Source organism: Phalaenopsis equestris, unplaced genomic scaffold (assembly GCF_001263595.1).
Source record: "Phalaenopsis equestris unplaced genomic scaffold, ASM126359v1 Scaffold000098, whole genome shotgun sequence".
NCBI lineage: Eukaryota > Viridiplantae > Streptophyta > Magnoliopsida > Asparagales > Orchidaceae > Phalaenopsis > Phalaenopsis equestris.
Genome location: NW_018164540.1, coordinates 391,686 through 406,197, shown reverse-complemented (window position 1 = coordinate 406,197; position 14,512 = coordinate 391,686). Strand labels below are relative to the sequence as shown.

At 30.5% G+C, this 14,512-nt stretch overlaps 1 protein-coding gene across 1 annotated transcript; it reads left to right on the top strand.

The window, feature by feature from the left end:
* The first annotated feature begins 314 nt into the window (after positions 1–314).
* LOC110020522 (40S ribosomal protein SA-like) lies at positions 315–10,376 on the top strand. Its single transcript, XM_020718660.1, is given in 6 exon segments — positions 315–521; positions 1,028–1,296; positions 1,378–1,575; positions 1,902–2,036; positions 2,038–2,107; positions 10,057–10,376. Coding segments are annotated over 6 exon segments (918 nt in total). The 5' UTR covers positions 315–394; the 3' UTR covers positions 10,176–10,376.
* Positions 10,377–14,512: the final 4,136 nt, after the last annotated feature.

Sequence of the window (14,512 nt, the reverse complement as noted above, 5' to 3'; positions counted from 1 at the left end):
ATGACGAGCAAGCATGTTGCTTCTTTATTATTTACTTGTGTGTTTAATTTTTCGTGCAATGCTAATATGCTAATTTATTAGTTGTCATTGTAAATGTTTCAACATTGAGTAATGACATTTTTAATCTAATATCAAAGAATTGTGTTATATTTATAAAAATGAAAGTGATGTGTTAACCATGTAAATATATAAAAGTTTATGGTATACACACAAATTACTAAAATAAGTATGCATACTTTAATCTAATATCAAAGCATGCAAATGTTTCAGCATGTAAATATAATATCTAATTAGGGCTCTAGAATCCGAGTATAAAAACAATCTTTCAGCATTCTAATCTGAGGGCGCCGTTCACAATTCTCCTAACCCTAACTTCAGATCAAGTTCTTCAGACATGGCGACGAGGGTGCTCTCTCAGAAGGAGCAGGACATTCAAATGATGTTGGCTGCGCACGTGCACCTAGGAACCAAAAATTGCGACTACCAGATGGAGCGCTACGTATACAAGCGAAGGAGTGACGGTAAGCTCGCAATCCCTGCTCTTTCTGCGCCTGTATCCATAGCTTAAAGAGACGCCACTTAGAAAGGTAAGCATTTCTTATAAGTTGGAACTCTGAATTCTGGAACGATCCCGTATCTATGTTGCGGTTCCATGTAATTGATTTTTTTCTTACTTTTCGTATAATTTTCGATGCCCTAGGGTCGATTTGTTCAATCTCAAATTGGATGATTTGTTTATGGAGCCTCTTGTTGATCGTATAGCAATAGTTTTAGTAGCATCAAAGTTTTTTGTTCTTTCATATTGGATCCTATTGGCCATTTGGTGTCATTTTTGTTCTGAATAAATTTTGTGGATACTGTTTTTGACATACAAGGTATGGGGTTTTCGATCTATGAATCGGTGTATGTGGCTTTCATTATTTCCTGTCATTATCTTTATCATTCCTGCATAGTTAAATTATTTGTTAGTTTAGCTTCATATACTGACATTATTATTCTGAAATCTCATTTTTACCTTAAAATTTAGGGATATACATAATTAATCTTGGAAAATCTTGAACTTGGGAAAAGATACAACTTGCGGCTAGAGTAATTGTTGCCATTGAGAACCCCCAGGACATAATCGTTCAATCTGCTAGACCTTATGGTCAAAGAGCTGTCTTGAAGTTTGCGCAGTACACTGGTGCTCACCCTATTGCTGGGAGGCACACGCCTGGAACCTTTACTAACCAGCTCCAAACATCCTTTAGTGAGCCCCGTCTGCTTATTCTGACTGATCCAAGGACTGATCACCAGGCATGTTTTCCCTCTGTTTCTTATATAGGGTTGCTTTGTTAAAATGTTAGCTTAGTTGCTCTGAATGTTTATATTCCGCAGCCAATTAAGGAATCTGCTCTTGGAAACATTCCAACAATTGCCTTCTGTGATACTGATTCACCAATGCGATTTGTTGACATTGGAATTCCGGCTAATAACAAGGGAAAACACAGTATAGGTTGTCTCTTCTGGTTGCTGGCAAGGATGGTCCTTCAGATGAGGAATACTATTGCTCCGGGCCACAAGTGGGATGTTATGGTAAGTTCTCATGTTTTGTTTTTTGCTTTTATTTTTATTTTTTTTGAAAAGTTTAGATCTTCATATTTATTTATGCATTAATGACTTCATCTATAGCTTGACTAAATATTTGTTTTTTTTTTGTCTTTCTATTGATTATCTTTGCAGCAATAATCATGTAATTGATTCCAAAGTGTGAATTTTGTTGTTTATTTATTGGTTAATGTTAAAATTTTTCATGATATCAGGAAATAACTTGCCTTTCAAGGATGCTTTGATTTATATGCTGACATGTTGTATGATGTGGATGTTAGTTACTAATTAAATTTTATCAATGGTGCACATAGGTTGATCTCTTCTTTCACAGAGATCCTGAGGAAGCCAAGGAGCAGCAGGAAGAAGGGGAGGCTCCTGTTGCCCCTGAGTATGCTGCTATAGCTGAATATGGTGGCATTTTACCTTCTGAACAATGGCCTACCGATTTTGCAAATGCCTGATGTGGGAGCCACGGGCTTGGTTGCACCTGGTGGTGCCGAATGGGCCTCTCCTCAAGGTTTGAACTATCAACTATTCTCCATTTTTTTTAGAATAAATCTGCTTTGATTGCTTGGCACATTTAAAAGAAAACAAGCTATGAACCTATCCTTATCTTTTTGCATTTGCCATGAGAGATAAGTGTAATTACAATTAGTTCATACCTAAATATGCATGTCGTAACACTAGTTCTTTCGAGATGGTCTATCCACACATTTCCTGTAGGGCCCGTTTACTCCAATTTTTTACTGAATTTTATACCGACCTATTCTTTCTTTATAGGTTGTGACTCGTTTGGTTGAATCAACTTCTTTTGGATAATTTATAATATCTTGAATATTCTTTTTTGAGTTTTTATGTGGGCTAATTTATTTGATTTTATATATTTTACGTTATTATTTGAAAATTTCAAATTTTGTTAAGTTTAACTAATTGATTAATTATAAAGAGAATACTTACGTTATATTTAGTGAATTTGAGCAGCATTTTGTTTTAGTTAGATTCACTGTATTTTTAAGTTTGTATTTTGATTTATAAAATTATATAATTTATATTGATTAACCTATTATTTATGTAAAAGATTTTTCAAAATGACAATATTGCCACTCTTCATAACCACCTAAAAGGTTAGAATTCTTTGAACATTAGTGCAAAGATCATCGAAAGGAGCAAAGAAATATCGGCCTCGGTTCGGTGTAATTTTCAGTAGCTCTACCATTTGAGCTTTATAACAATACTATCCAACATATGGAGGAGGATGAGGAAGAGACTGATGGTGGAGAGGATGTGTTATGTTAGTGATTCCTAGTTTTTTGTTTCTCCAGACTGTGATCCTATTGTTTTGACTTGTGGATTTGCATGTTATGTTTGGATGATGTGGATTGGTAATTCTATTTTTTTATGTTATATTATGCACTCTATGGAGCATTTTGTGAGTTGTCATGTTTGAAGATTGTTAGTGTTTTGCAAGGCTATATCGTGTATTCATGTGCTAGCTTGTTGATGTTAATGCTGACTTGTTACCTTTTTTTGTTTCATTTGATACGGTAGATCCTACCTATTCTTTTTTTATAGGATGCCACTCATTTGGTTGAATCAACTTTTTTTTGGCTAATTTATGATATCTTGAATATTCTTTTTTGATATTTTTATGTTGGATAATTTATTTGATTTCATATATTTCAGATTTTTTTTAAAAAAAAATTCAAATTTTGTTAAGTTTATGTAATTGATCAATTATAAAGAAGATACTTGTGATATATTTAGTTAATTTGAGTCACATTTTATTTTAATTAGATTCACTGAATTTTTGAATTTTTATTTTAATTTATAAAATTATATAATTTATATTGATTAAGCTATTATTTATGTAAAAGATATCTCAAGATGACAAAATGCAATCCTCATAGCTATCTTGAAGGTTAGAACTCTTTAAACATTAGTGCAAAGATCATCGAAGGGAGCAAAGAAATTTCAGTTTTGATCCCATTCAATTTTCAATGGCTCTACCATTTGAGGTTTATAATGATATTATCCAACATATGGAGGCAGATGAGGAAGGGGGTGACGGTAGAGAGGATGTGTTATGTAATGGTTTCCAAATTTTTTGTTTCTCTGGACTGTGATCCTACTGTGCTGATTTGTGGATTTGCATGTTAGATAATATGGGTTGATAACTCTATTTTTTATATTATATTACACACTCAGTGAAACATCTTGCGATCGGTCATGTTTGGAGATTGTTGTGTCTTGCTAGGCTATGTAATAGATGATAAGATAATGCACGCAAATGTTATATATTAAATTGTTAATGCAAAGATTATCAAAAGGAGCAAAGAAATATCGGTTTTGATTCCGTGCAATTTCCAATGGCTCTACCCTTTGAGCTTTATAACGATATTGTCCAGCCTATAGAGGATGAGGAAGAGAGTGACGGTAGAGAGGATGTGTTATGTTAACAATTTCTAGATTTTTTTTTTCTTTGGACTGAATCCTACTGTGTTGATTTGTGGATTTGCATATTATGTTTGGGATGATGTGGATTGATAACTCTTTTTCTTATGTTATATTAACCACTCTGTGGAGCATCTTGTGATTTGTTATGTTTGGAGATTGTTGTGTTTGGTTATGCTATATTTTTGTGTATGCATGTACTAGCTTGTTGATGTTAATATTTAGGCTTATTACCTTTTTGTTTCATGTGATATGGTAGATTCTAATTGTGTTAAATTCTCTGCTCTCGTCTGATATATACTCTGTTCATTTCCGGTAATCCTTTATTTGATATGAATATTGAAACTTTACATTAAAACAAAAAGTGCAAGTGCAAATATTTTGTTATTAACTCCACAAAGTAGTATAGTAAACTCAAGAAAGAATTTTGGAGTTTTATGGCTTGGTTGATTCCCGGAACCTTATTTCACCGCTTTACATAAAATGCTTTTAATATATAAATGCTCTCACATGCATTTTGAGTTTCAGTTGAAGATGAACAAAAGAAACATTAAAGAACTGTTTCTTTAATTCGAGATGAGCCTTGAAATAATTAACAGTCTTGTAGATAATTTTTTTTACTCGCAGTACAAGGGCATTTTTGAGGAAGTGCCAAATGTCTTTCTTATCAATAAGGCAGGCTTTAAATTAATTTAGAGTCTATAGGTAGTTGTATTCACCTATAAATAGGTTTATAAAAAAATTACCCAAAGGTAACCATTCACATAATGTCTAAAGAAAAGAAAAGTTTAGACTAATTAGCTTTCGTAAATAGTTTGAGAAGCATGAGACAGCGATCTGGAATTCCAGTAGAATAGTCACCTATTATATAAATTGATCAACAGAGTGCATTGTATAGCAATTTTAATATATTATAGCATATGCGTGCATTATCTTTTTCACCTATTATGTAACATAGCAAAACACAACAATCTCCAAACATGACAAATCACAAGACGCTTCACAGAGTATATAATATAACATAAAAAATAGAGTTATCAGTACACATCATCTCAAACATAATATGCAAATCCACAAGTCAACATAGCAGGATCACAGTCCAGGAAAATAAAAATCTAGAAATCATTAACATAACATATCCTCTTTACCATTGCTCTCTTCTTCATCCTCCTTTGTAGCTATTTGAAAGGTTAGAATTCTTTGAATATTAGTGCAAAGATCATCTAAGGGAGCAATGAAATATCGGTCTTGATCCCCATTTGAGCTTTTTTAACATTATTGTTTAGCCTATGGAGGAGGGATGAGGAAGACAGTGATGGTAGAGAGGATGTGTTATGTTAATGATTTATAGATTTTTGTTTCCGAGCTGTGATCATATTGTGCTAACTTATGGATTTGCATGTTGTGTTTGGGATGATGTGGACTGATAACTCTATTTTTTATGTGGAGCATCTTGTGATTTGTCATGTTTGGAGATTGTTGTTTTTACTAGGCTATATTTTGTTGTATTCATTTTTTAGCTTGTTGATGTTAATGTTTAGACTTATCACCTTTTTTGTTTAATGTGATAAGTGATGGTAGAGAGAATACACTGATGGAAGACAGTGATGGTAGAGAGGATGTGTTATGTGAATGATTTCTAGATTTTTGTTTCCGAGCTGTGATCATATTGTGTTAAATTATGGATTTGCATGTTATGTTTGGAATGATGGACTGATTACTCTATTTTTTATGTGGAGCATCTTGTGATTTGTCATGTTTGGAGATTGTTGTTTTTTACTAGGCTATATTTTGTTGTATTCATTTTCTAGCTTGTTGATGTTAATGTTTAGACTTATCACCTTTTTTGTTTAATGTGATATGGTAGACCAGTTGTGCTAAATTCCCTGCTCTCGTATGATATATACTATGTTCATTTTTTGTAATCCTTCATTTGGTATGAATATTGAAAGTTTACATTAAAACAAAAAGCGCTAGAGCAAATATTTGGTAGTTACCTCCGCAAAGCAGTATATGAAACTCAAGAAAAAAAAAATGGAGTTTAATGTTCAGTTATGCTGCTTTTTGGGTTTGATTTCAATCTTTTCTTGATTTGCATGATATTTCTTTGCTTGCTTCTTAAAACTCCTTCCCAATTTGAAGATATTGTCCAAGAAGAGTAACAGTGGAGAGAAAGTCAACACACTAGGATTTTAGAGAAACAAAATTCTGGGAATAAGTAACATCATACATCCTCTCCACCGTCACTCTTTTCCTCATCCTCCTTCATAGGCTGGACAATATCATCAATTGGGAAAGAGGTTTAAGTAAATATCATGCAGGTCAGAGAAATTGAAATTAAACCCAAAACGCAACATAATTGAGCCGTAAAACTCCAAAATTCTTTCTTGAGCTTTCTATACTGCTTTATAGAGGGAATTACAAAATATCTGCTGTCTCACTTTTTGTTTTAATGTAAAATTTCAATATTTATACCAAATGAATGATTACAGCAAATGAACATAATATATCATACAAAAGTAGGTAGTTTAACACAACTGGAATCTATCATATCACATGAAACAAAAAAAGGTAATAGGTACAAAAATTAACATCAACAAGCTAGCAAATGTACACAAGTCTGTATTATGTTTGGGATGATAAGGACTGATAGCTGCTTTTTTATGATATATTATGCACTCTACGGAGTTTTTTGTGATTTGCCATGTTTGAGGTTGTTGTATTTTGCTAGGTTATATTTTTGTGTATTCATATGCTTGCTTGTTGATGTTATTGTTTAGACTTTTTACCTTTTTTGTTTAATGTGATGTGGTAGATTCTAATTGTGTTAAATTCCCTGCTCTCGTATGATAATACTCTGTTCATTTCTTTTAATCCTTCATTTGGTATGAATATTGAAAATTTACACTAAAACAAAAAACTCGAGAGCAAATATTTTGTAATTCCGTCCACAAAGCAGTATAGGAAACTCAGGAAAATATTTATCCATGTTGTATTTTATATTCCTTTTGCTTGTTTATTTATTATATGTGAAATTATGCCAATCATTGTATTTCTCTATTCCCCATCTTCTCTAGCCATTGTACTATTCCTTGCACACGATATGCAAACTCTAAGTGTGCCACTCACTTTAATCTATTGTTCAAAGTACAAGCTATTCGTATAGCTCTTTTAATAAAATTTGTATGTATAAAATTGTCTTTTACTAACATTTTTAATCATTGGACATGCAAATTTAAGCCTAGATGTCTCATTCTTAGATTCTTAACAACACTTAAGTTTCATTCACACCATGTTTTTATCAAATTTTTTTCATCTTTTTAGTTATCTCTGCAGTAACGTAGTTGGTACAAATTGTTCTGACAACTACCATCCTTTTTATTTTGCGAAATATAAGGTATATGTTGGGTACTTTTTTTGAAATAATATTAGCTACTTCATTAATTAAATCCAAAATACCACATATTTTATTGTTATCTCTTTCTTTATTTCTAGGAAAGATGTAATATGCTGCCTCTCTTTTAACATCATTTTTTTTATTTGCCCGGAAATATCTGTTCTACAAAAATTAAAGTTCCAACAGGTAGAGGAATATGTATAACATGCCTTCTTGTGGGTGATCTACGTCGGTGAACCACACCTATAATTCTCATTAACTTTGTCTTGGATGTTTTTACAAAACTAATTATATAAATCTTATCAACTATAAGCTCAGTACTTAATCCATTTAAAATTTGCATAATATTTAAATTTTAAAATTTGCATAATATTGCATAAAATTTGCATAATAATTATATAGTTTAGGAGACAAGCACTACAATGCATATGAAAATGCTTCCTTCGCCGACTTTAAGATTTGATTGCTTTTTCAAGATAAAATTTTAGATGCTATATGTGTAGGCAACAAATATGAATATCTAAGAAAATATTTTGTAATTTTCATTTAGAATTCCATTTAAAATTTGCATAATATGCAGATAATGTGTTGTGACAATCATCTATTATATTATTTAATTTTAATTTTCATAAGTTTGATTTTGCTTATTTATTTTAATTTATTCTTTAGCTTTTTTCAATCTTTCTCATATACTGATATGACAGTATTGGAGCTGTAGCCATGAAACATTTAAAAAAATGATGAGATGTTTTGACTTTAAAGTGATCATTATATAGATTGGGATTTTATTAGTAAAATTCAAGTTGGACGGTTCAACTGGAGGAATGCATTAGTCCTATTGTATAATAGAAAAATGCCGCTTAGATTTAAAGGAAAATTTTATAAGATGGTGGTGAGACCTGGCAATGTTTTATGGTGCAAAATGTTGGCCTGTAAAAACATAAAATTAAGATAAACATAAAATTAAGCGTTGCTGAGATGAGGATGGTCAGTGGATTGGTGGCGTTACACTTTGGGAAAGGGTTGGAGTAGCTCCAGTGACAAACAATATTAGAGTCGCCTTGGTTGGTTTGGACGTCGACCATCTGATGACCTTGTTATGTGAGTAGATGCTATAAATTTGACTTGTGTTAGGAAAGGTAGGGGTAGACCTAAAAAGACTTGGACATGTACCAAAATGATCTTAATTTATTAGAATTAAATGAAAATATGACACTCAATAGAACACAATGGAAAAAAGGAATCATTTAGCTGACCCCACTTAGTGGGACAAAGATTTGTTGTTGTATGTATGTATGTAAGCAAGTAGCTAACTCAGTTTAATAGCTGTAAATGCAGGTAAAAGAAGCATGAAAAGAGGATTTTAAATAGGAGTATACCTCTTGTGATGAAGCTATTATTTTCAAGATTGAAGTAGCCCCCTCCCTCCTTGCTACCCACGCCAATAAATAGTTGGGACTGTTGTAAAGAGCGTGAAATTTTAAAACTTAATTTAGGCATTTACTTTTTCTTGATTCTTTTAGCCACCTCCTTATCACTTGCAGAGAAAAGCTATTTTTATTACCTGATAAACTATTGAGTTTGTCAACAAGAATACGGGTCTACCTATTCTTTTGTCGTTGGACTTAATTTCTGTATGCTCGAAATTTACTATAAAGAAATATGAATTGGATTATCGTCTCCAAAAAGATATCGTTATATCTATACACATATCTTGAGGTAATTAATTGTATAGACTGAAAATCATACAAATAAGCTCCCAAACAAAGAAACCATTAATAAATAATCAAACGATGAATACAACAATTTTATCTTTCATATTTTAAAGGACTACTTGCCTCCGACAACTTTACTAGATTACTATAGTTGTTATTTGAGGAAAACTCTTGTAGGTTCGCTTCTTTTGTAGCAATATTTCATTTCATATTATTAGCAACTTTGGAAGATAAACCCACAGACCACCTTCAATAGTATAATGAGCAATTGAATGTTGGATCATCCAAATTTCTAGGGAAATTTACATACATACTACAATTCATATGTATTTTAACCTCTAAAGTTTGAAATTTAACATTTTGGTGTTAAAAATTAAGGTTAAAACATGCATGCGATTGTGTATTTCACTTTTAAAGAGTTAATAATAGTGGTATTTTTTATTTAATTTTAAAGATTTGGCATTTATGTAAATATTAAAGTTTAGATGTTAAACATGTACATATATAAGAATTGTGTGGAATTTAAGTAAATGACCCTAATTTTTAATGCCTACTTTCTTAATAATTTGTCTAAAATTTCTACTGTGAAACACCATTTCTCTGCGTCTCCTTTGCCAACTATAAATCCAATGCCATTTGCGGTTGATTTCCTCTTTATAAATTGAAGGGGCTTATTTTTGCACCTGCTTTACTGTGAATCTATGATAACAAATTTGAAAATAAATTGGGCATTCCTTTTAGCTATAAGCATCTCATGAATTATGGATATAATGTGCAACTTGCTAAATTTATATTCTGCACATGTTTTCCAAATGCTAAATTTATGCTAAATCTATGTTCTGCATTCCATGTTTTCCAAATGATTAAATTCTTGTTTTACCATTTAATTTTCAACTTTTGTAGCACCTGCTGAATGGGATGGCGCCGCGGCTCCAAATGCAGACAATGATTTGCCTCCTGCTGGTGTTGTGCCTCCCACTGGTTGGGATCCAGTCTCAGTCCCTTCCACTGGCTGGGATTAATAAATTTTGATGTTTTAGTCCAGTTTATCAAATTTGCTTGATGTATGAATCATCATGGAACGGTAAGATGTGTTTCAGTAGTGACTTTTTTTATTGCATGTTTCTCCATATTTGAAATTTTTTGTTTTTAGAGATAACAACTATAATGGAAGATGTTATATGGCTGAATATATTTAATTTGAGAGAGTTGTTTCCCCAGCAGTTCAGTCTGTCATCTGTCTGAATTAATCTGTGCTGTTGTGATTATGACGATTTTTGGTGTTTAGAGGAAGCTATTACTACGGAAATGTCTTCACATTCGAAAATTTTGGTTTTTTGAGTCAGCAGCTACAATGGATGATATGTTATTTATGGCTGAATATATTTTGATTTGAGATGGTTGTTTCCCCAGCATTTCTATCTGTATATCTGTCTGAATGAATCCGAGGTGTTGTGATTATTGCAATTTTTTGTTTAGTTTTTAATTTTAGTTCATAAATTTTTATTAAATTGTCATCATATATAAGTAAACTGTTCTCAGCTTACTTTTTATTTATTTATTTATTTATTTTTTTTTATTTTTTACATGTTGGGCCTGTACACACACTCATCCAATTCTTATCTATTTACACAAAACATCTGAATTTTTTTTTCATTTTCATGCATAAACACATTGGATTTGAGCGACTTGTATGTAAATTTTCCCTTTTATGTTGTCATCATTAAGACTTGAATCTAAGTGAAAAGCTTGAATGTAAAATGTTTCTTGATTTGATTGTACAAAGGATGAATGTGATCATCTGTTAAATGGAACCGAGGACAAACAAAATAGGTATGGTTCAGTTTAAAATAAAATCTTATTTAATATTTATTAATTATGTCAATGTTTAAATAAGCATGAAAATTTTAAGTCTTGTTTTGTTGAAATTTTGATCAGAAGAGTTTGATTTTAATTATTTGCACAAGAAAATTAATTCTACAAGCATTATTTGAAGCACAATCTTGGATCCCTCAATTTGAATAATGTAATCTTAATATTATTTATTTCATTCAATTATTATTATTTATATTTGCATTGATGAACTGTCTTATTTTCCTGCTCAATAACTATTGACATTTGCGAGTGTGAGCCACTCTGAAATAGAAGATTATGAATGAATAGTTGCGAAGAACAGTTTGAAGGAATGCTATTTATATTCAAGAGTAGGATTATTTGTTAAATGATGCTCATATCAAGGTTGAAGGAGGGATTCTTGAACATTTGAACATCCACTATCTAGATACCACATGCCTCTTGATTTTATTTTGGAGACATGACTGCAAAAATCAAATGAGTTGTTTATTTTAAGGAGGCATATATATTTGGGTCCAGTTTCAATAAAATGTTTAAAATCATGATCATTTTGCATAGATGATTGTGTGTATTTTGTGTCTTTAACTATCCAAAATGGTTGTGTATATTTTGTCTTTAACTACCCATATATATATATATATATATATATATGATGATGATGAATTTGAATATGATGTGCACGCATTGCATACAAATCAAAAGATATATGCTCGTGTTTATCACAATTGTTACACCACAAATTTGTATTTGCATATGATCTTATTTGGTGATAACGATGTGAACGATTGGCATGTGCATGTGTAAGATTATTAATAATTAATTTGCTAAATGATGTGTTTCTATTAGAGTTAGATTTTTACATTAAATTTGATTTAGTTATTTCCAAATCCTAATTTTGACATCAAAGCAGAATGATCATCTGAAATACTTCTATAAATATTATTATTTTACTAGAGTGATTCATATTTAACTTTTAATTTACTATATTGATATTTAAATATGCATGATCTTTTTCTAGCTTAAGTTGTTTCTTTCTTAGTTTTTTGTACTCACGATGCAACTCATTGAATGCATCATCTGACTTTTCACAAGATAAACCATTCTCGATTACAACTCTTGGATGTTTGTCGAGTTATCTCCATAATCCAATATAAGATAGAGATTTTCTTCCTCTAACTCAATGGAGTTGGTCCCACTACTAAATTCATCCAATTAGCCTTCATCACTTTCTTCTTTGTTATTCTTTCTATCTCTCTCCTTGAATCTTTCTTCTCCCATATGAGTTGGACAATCACATGTGATGTTTCTCGGCATCTTATCATCTTATCATTGTAGCAAATCAGCCTACCTTTTATCTTTTGTACCTGTATTAGAAAATTTAGTTTTATCCTTAAAATTTTTATTTACATGCGTTGATTGTCTTTGAATTTGCTTGTCTTTTTCATCAAATTGTTGAATCTTTTTGAGAGCATTGTCATTTCTTTCTTAATCTCCTCTCTAGTCGCTAATTCACTAAATCTTGAATCAATCACATCAATTCTTCTAAACATCAAAGATATGCATTTGCTTTTATCTTTCTTCTTTATGACATTCCCACAAATCCCTTGCAGCCATATTTTGTTCACTAGCTATTAAAGAGTCAAAAAGCTGATCGATTGGATATGTACTTAAATCCCTAGCTTCACTAATAGCATTAACTTTAGCATCCCAATCTTTAGGCAAACATCTTAATTTTATAAGTTTTAACTAAAGAGTGTAAAACATTTATAGTTATTAAGAAACGGGCATGCATGTTTGAAATATTTTCTTCAGGTTTCATACAAAGTTCATACTCATGTACTAATCTATCAGCATGTGCATCCCTAACTTCATTTGTGCCTTCATAAATAATGACATTTTATCTCATATTTTTTTGTTACAGTTTAATTTTTAGATTCTCATATAATCATCGAGCTTAAATGCACAAAATAAAATATCCATTATATTTACATTAAGTTGAGTTCTGACTCGGCTTGTCCAATCATTAATGAGTTTCTCAACTCTAATATTATTTATCTCTAGAATGGGTGCATGATATTATTGTGAAAGCATATGCCAGATTCTAGATCACGTAAGAAAATGTTCATTCTATTTTTACAGTTTCTCAACTCTAATATTATTTAAAATATCACCTAATGAAATAGGATTTAACCAACTAGAAATTGGAAAGGTGCTTATAAATATATGCCTTTTAACATAGTGAATAATATTGGCATTTGAGTAAAAAGGCAAGGTAATAAATATATCATTTTAATACTTATTAATGCATACTCAAGTAATATTTTAATATTTTACATAAGGCGTTGGAGACAAAACATAAAACATTTCCCAACATATGTGATTGATGGAATGAATATAAGGAAGATATTTTTGATATGATGTAGCCATTGGAAGGGTAATAAAAATTTATATATTTATATAGTAATGCTATATATTGATTAACCAAAACATATATTATATTAAATTTAATTGTCAAAGGATTTAACTGTTGGAATGCAAAAAGTATAAGAAAAAAAAATATAGAATTTAAGATTGCTACATGAAGAATAGAAAATGAAGAGTACAATTTTATTTTTATGAAATCAAATTTGATTATTTGCAAATAAAAGATCATAAAATAATCATTTAATACTTTTGTTGAAATTTTTTTGAGAAGTTCTAAATTATTCAATAATTTTTAAAATTAAAATTATTATTAGTATTATTATTATTATTATTATTATTATTATTATTAGTATTATTATTATTATTATTATTATTATTATATTTTAATAAATATAGTTAGCTAAACAAAAATCATAATTCTAATTTGTTTGTATCAAACTCAAGTTTTCTTGGATAATTGAGCTTATTTTGATATTTTGAAATCTAGGCTTCCTTGATGTAAATAATTACAAGACCCTGAAATTTCTCCATAAGAAAATGTTATATTCATCAATCATAAGTTTATTAATATTAAATTATAAAGTCAACAAGTTTGAATCAAGGTAGAAGGAAGGTTATTTTCTATTTATTTATTTTCAAGTGTAGGATATTACCTATCCAAAAATTTACTATTACTTGTCTACTTTGGGGATATAGCTCAAATGGCAGATTGCTCGTTCTACAGACGAGAGGTATTGGGTTTGATGTCGTACATCTCCTAATTTTTTCTACTTTTAATTCTAATAATTTCATGCTTTTCTAATGTAACTCGAGTTACTAATTTATTTTATTTTTGTTGCCATTCAAAATCAATAAAAGGGGGCAAGAAGAAAAGATCCCAACATTATTTGGAAGATTTATAACTCTTAATCTTATTTAAAAGATTGGTCTTTAATCATTATGGTTCTTTTTTATGCAATGTTCATTCTATTTCAACTCTTACTTCAACTCCTTTTTGAAATATCTCATCATAATTACTAATAAGTTTAGAAGTGTTTTAAGTTTCAAAGTTACTAATTATTGTCATATATATATATATGCA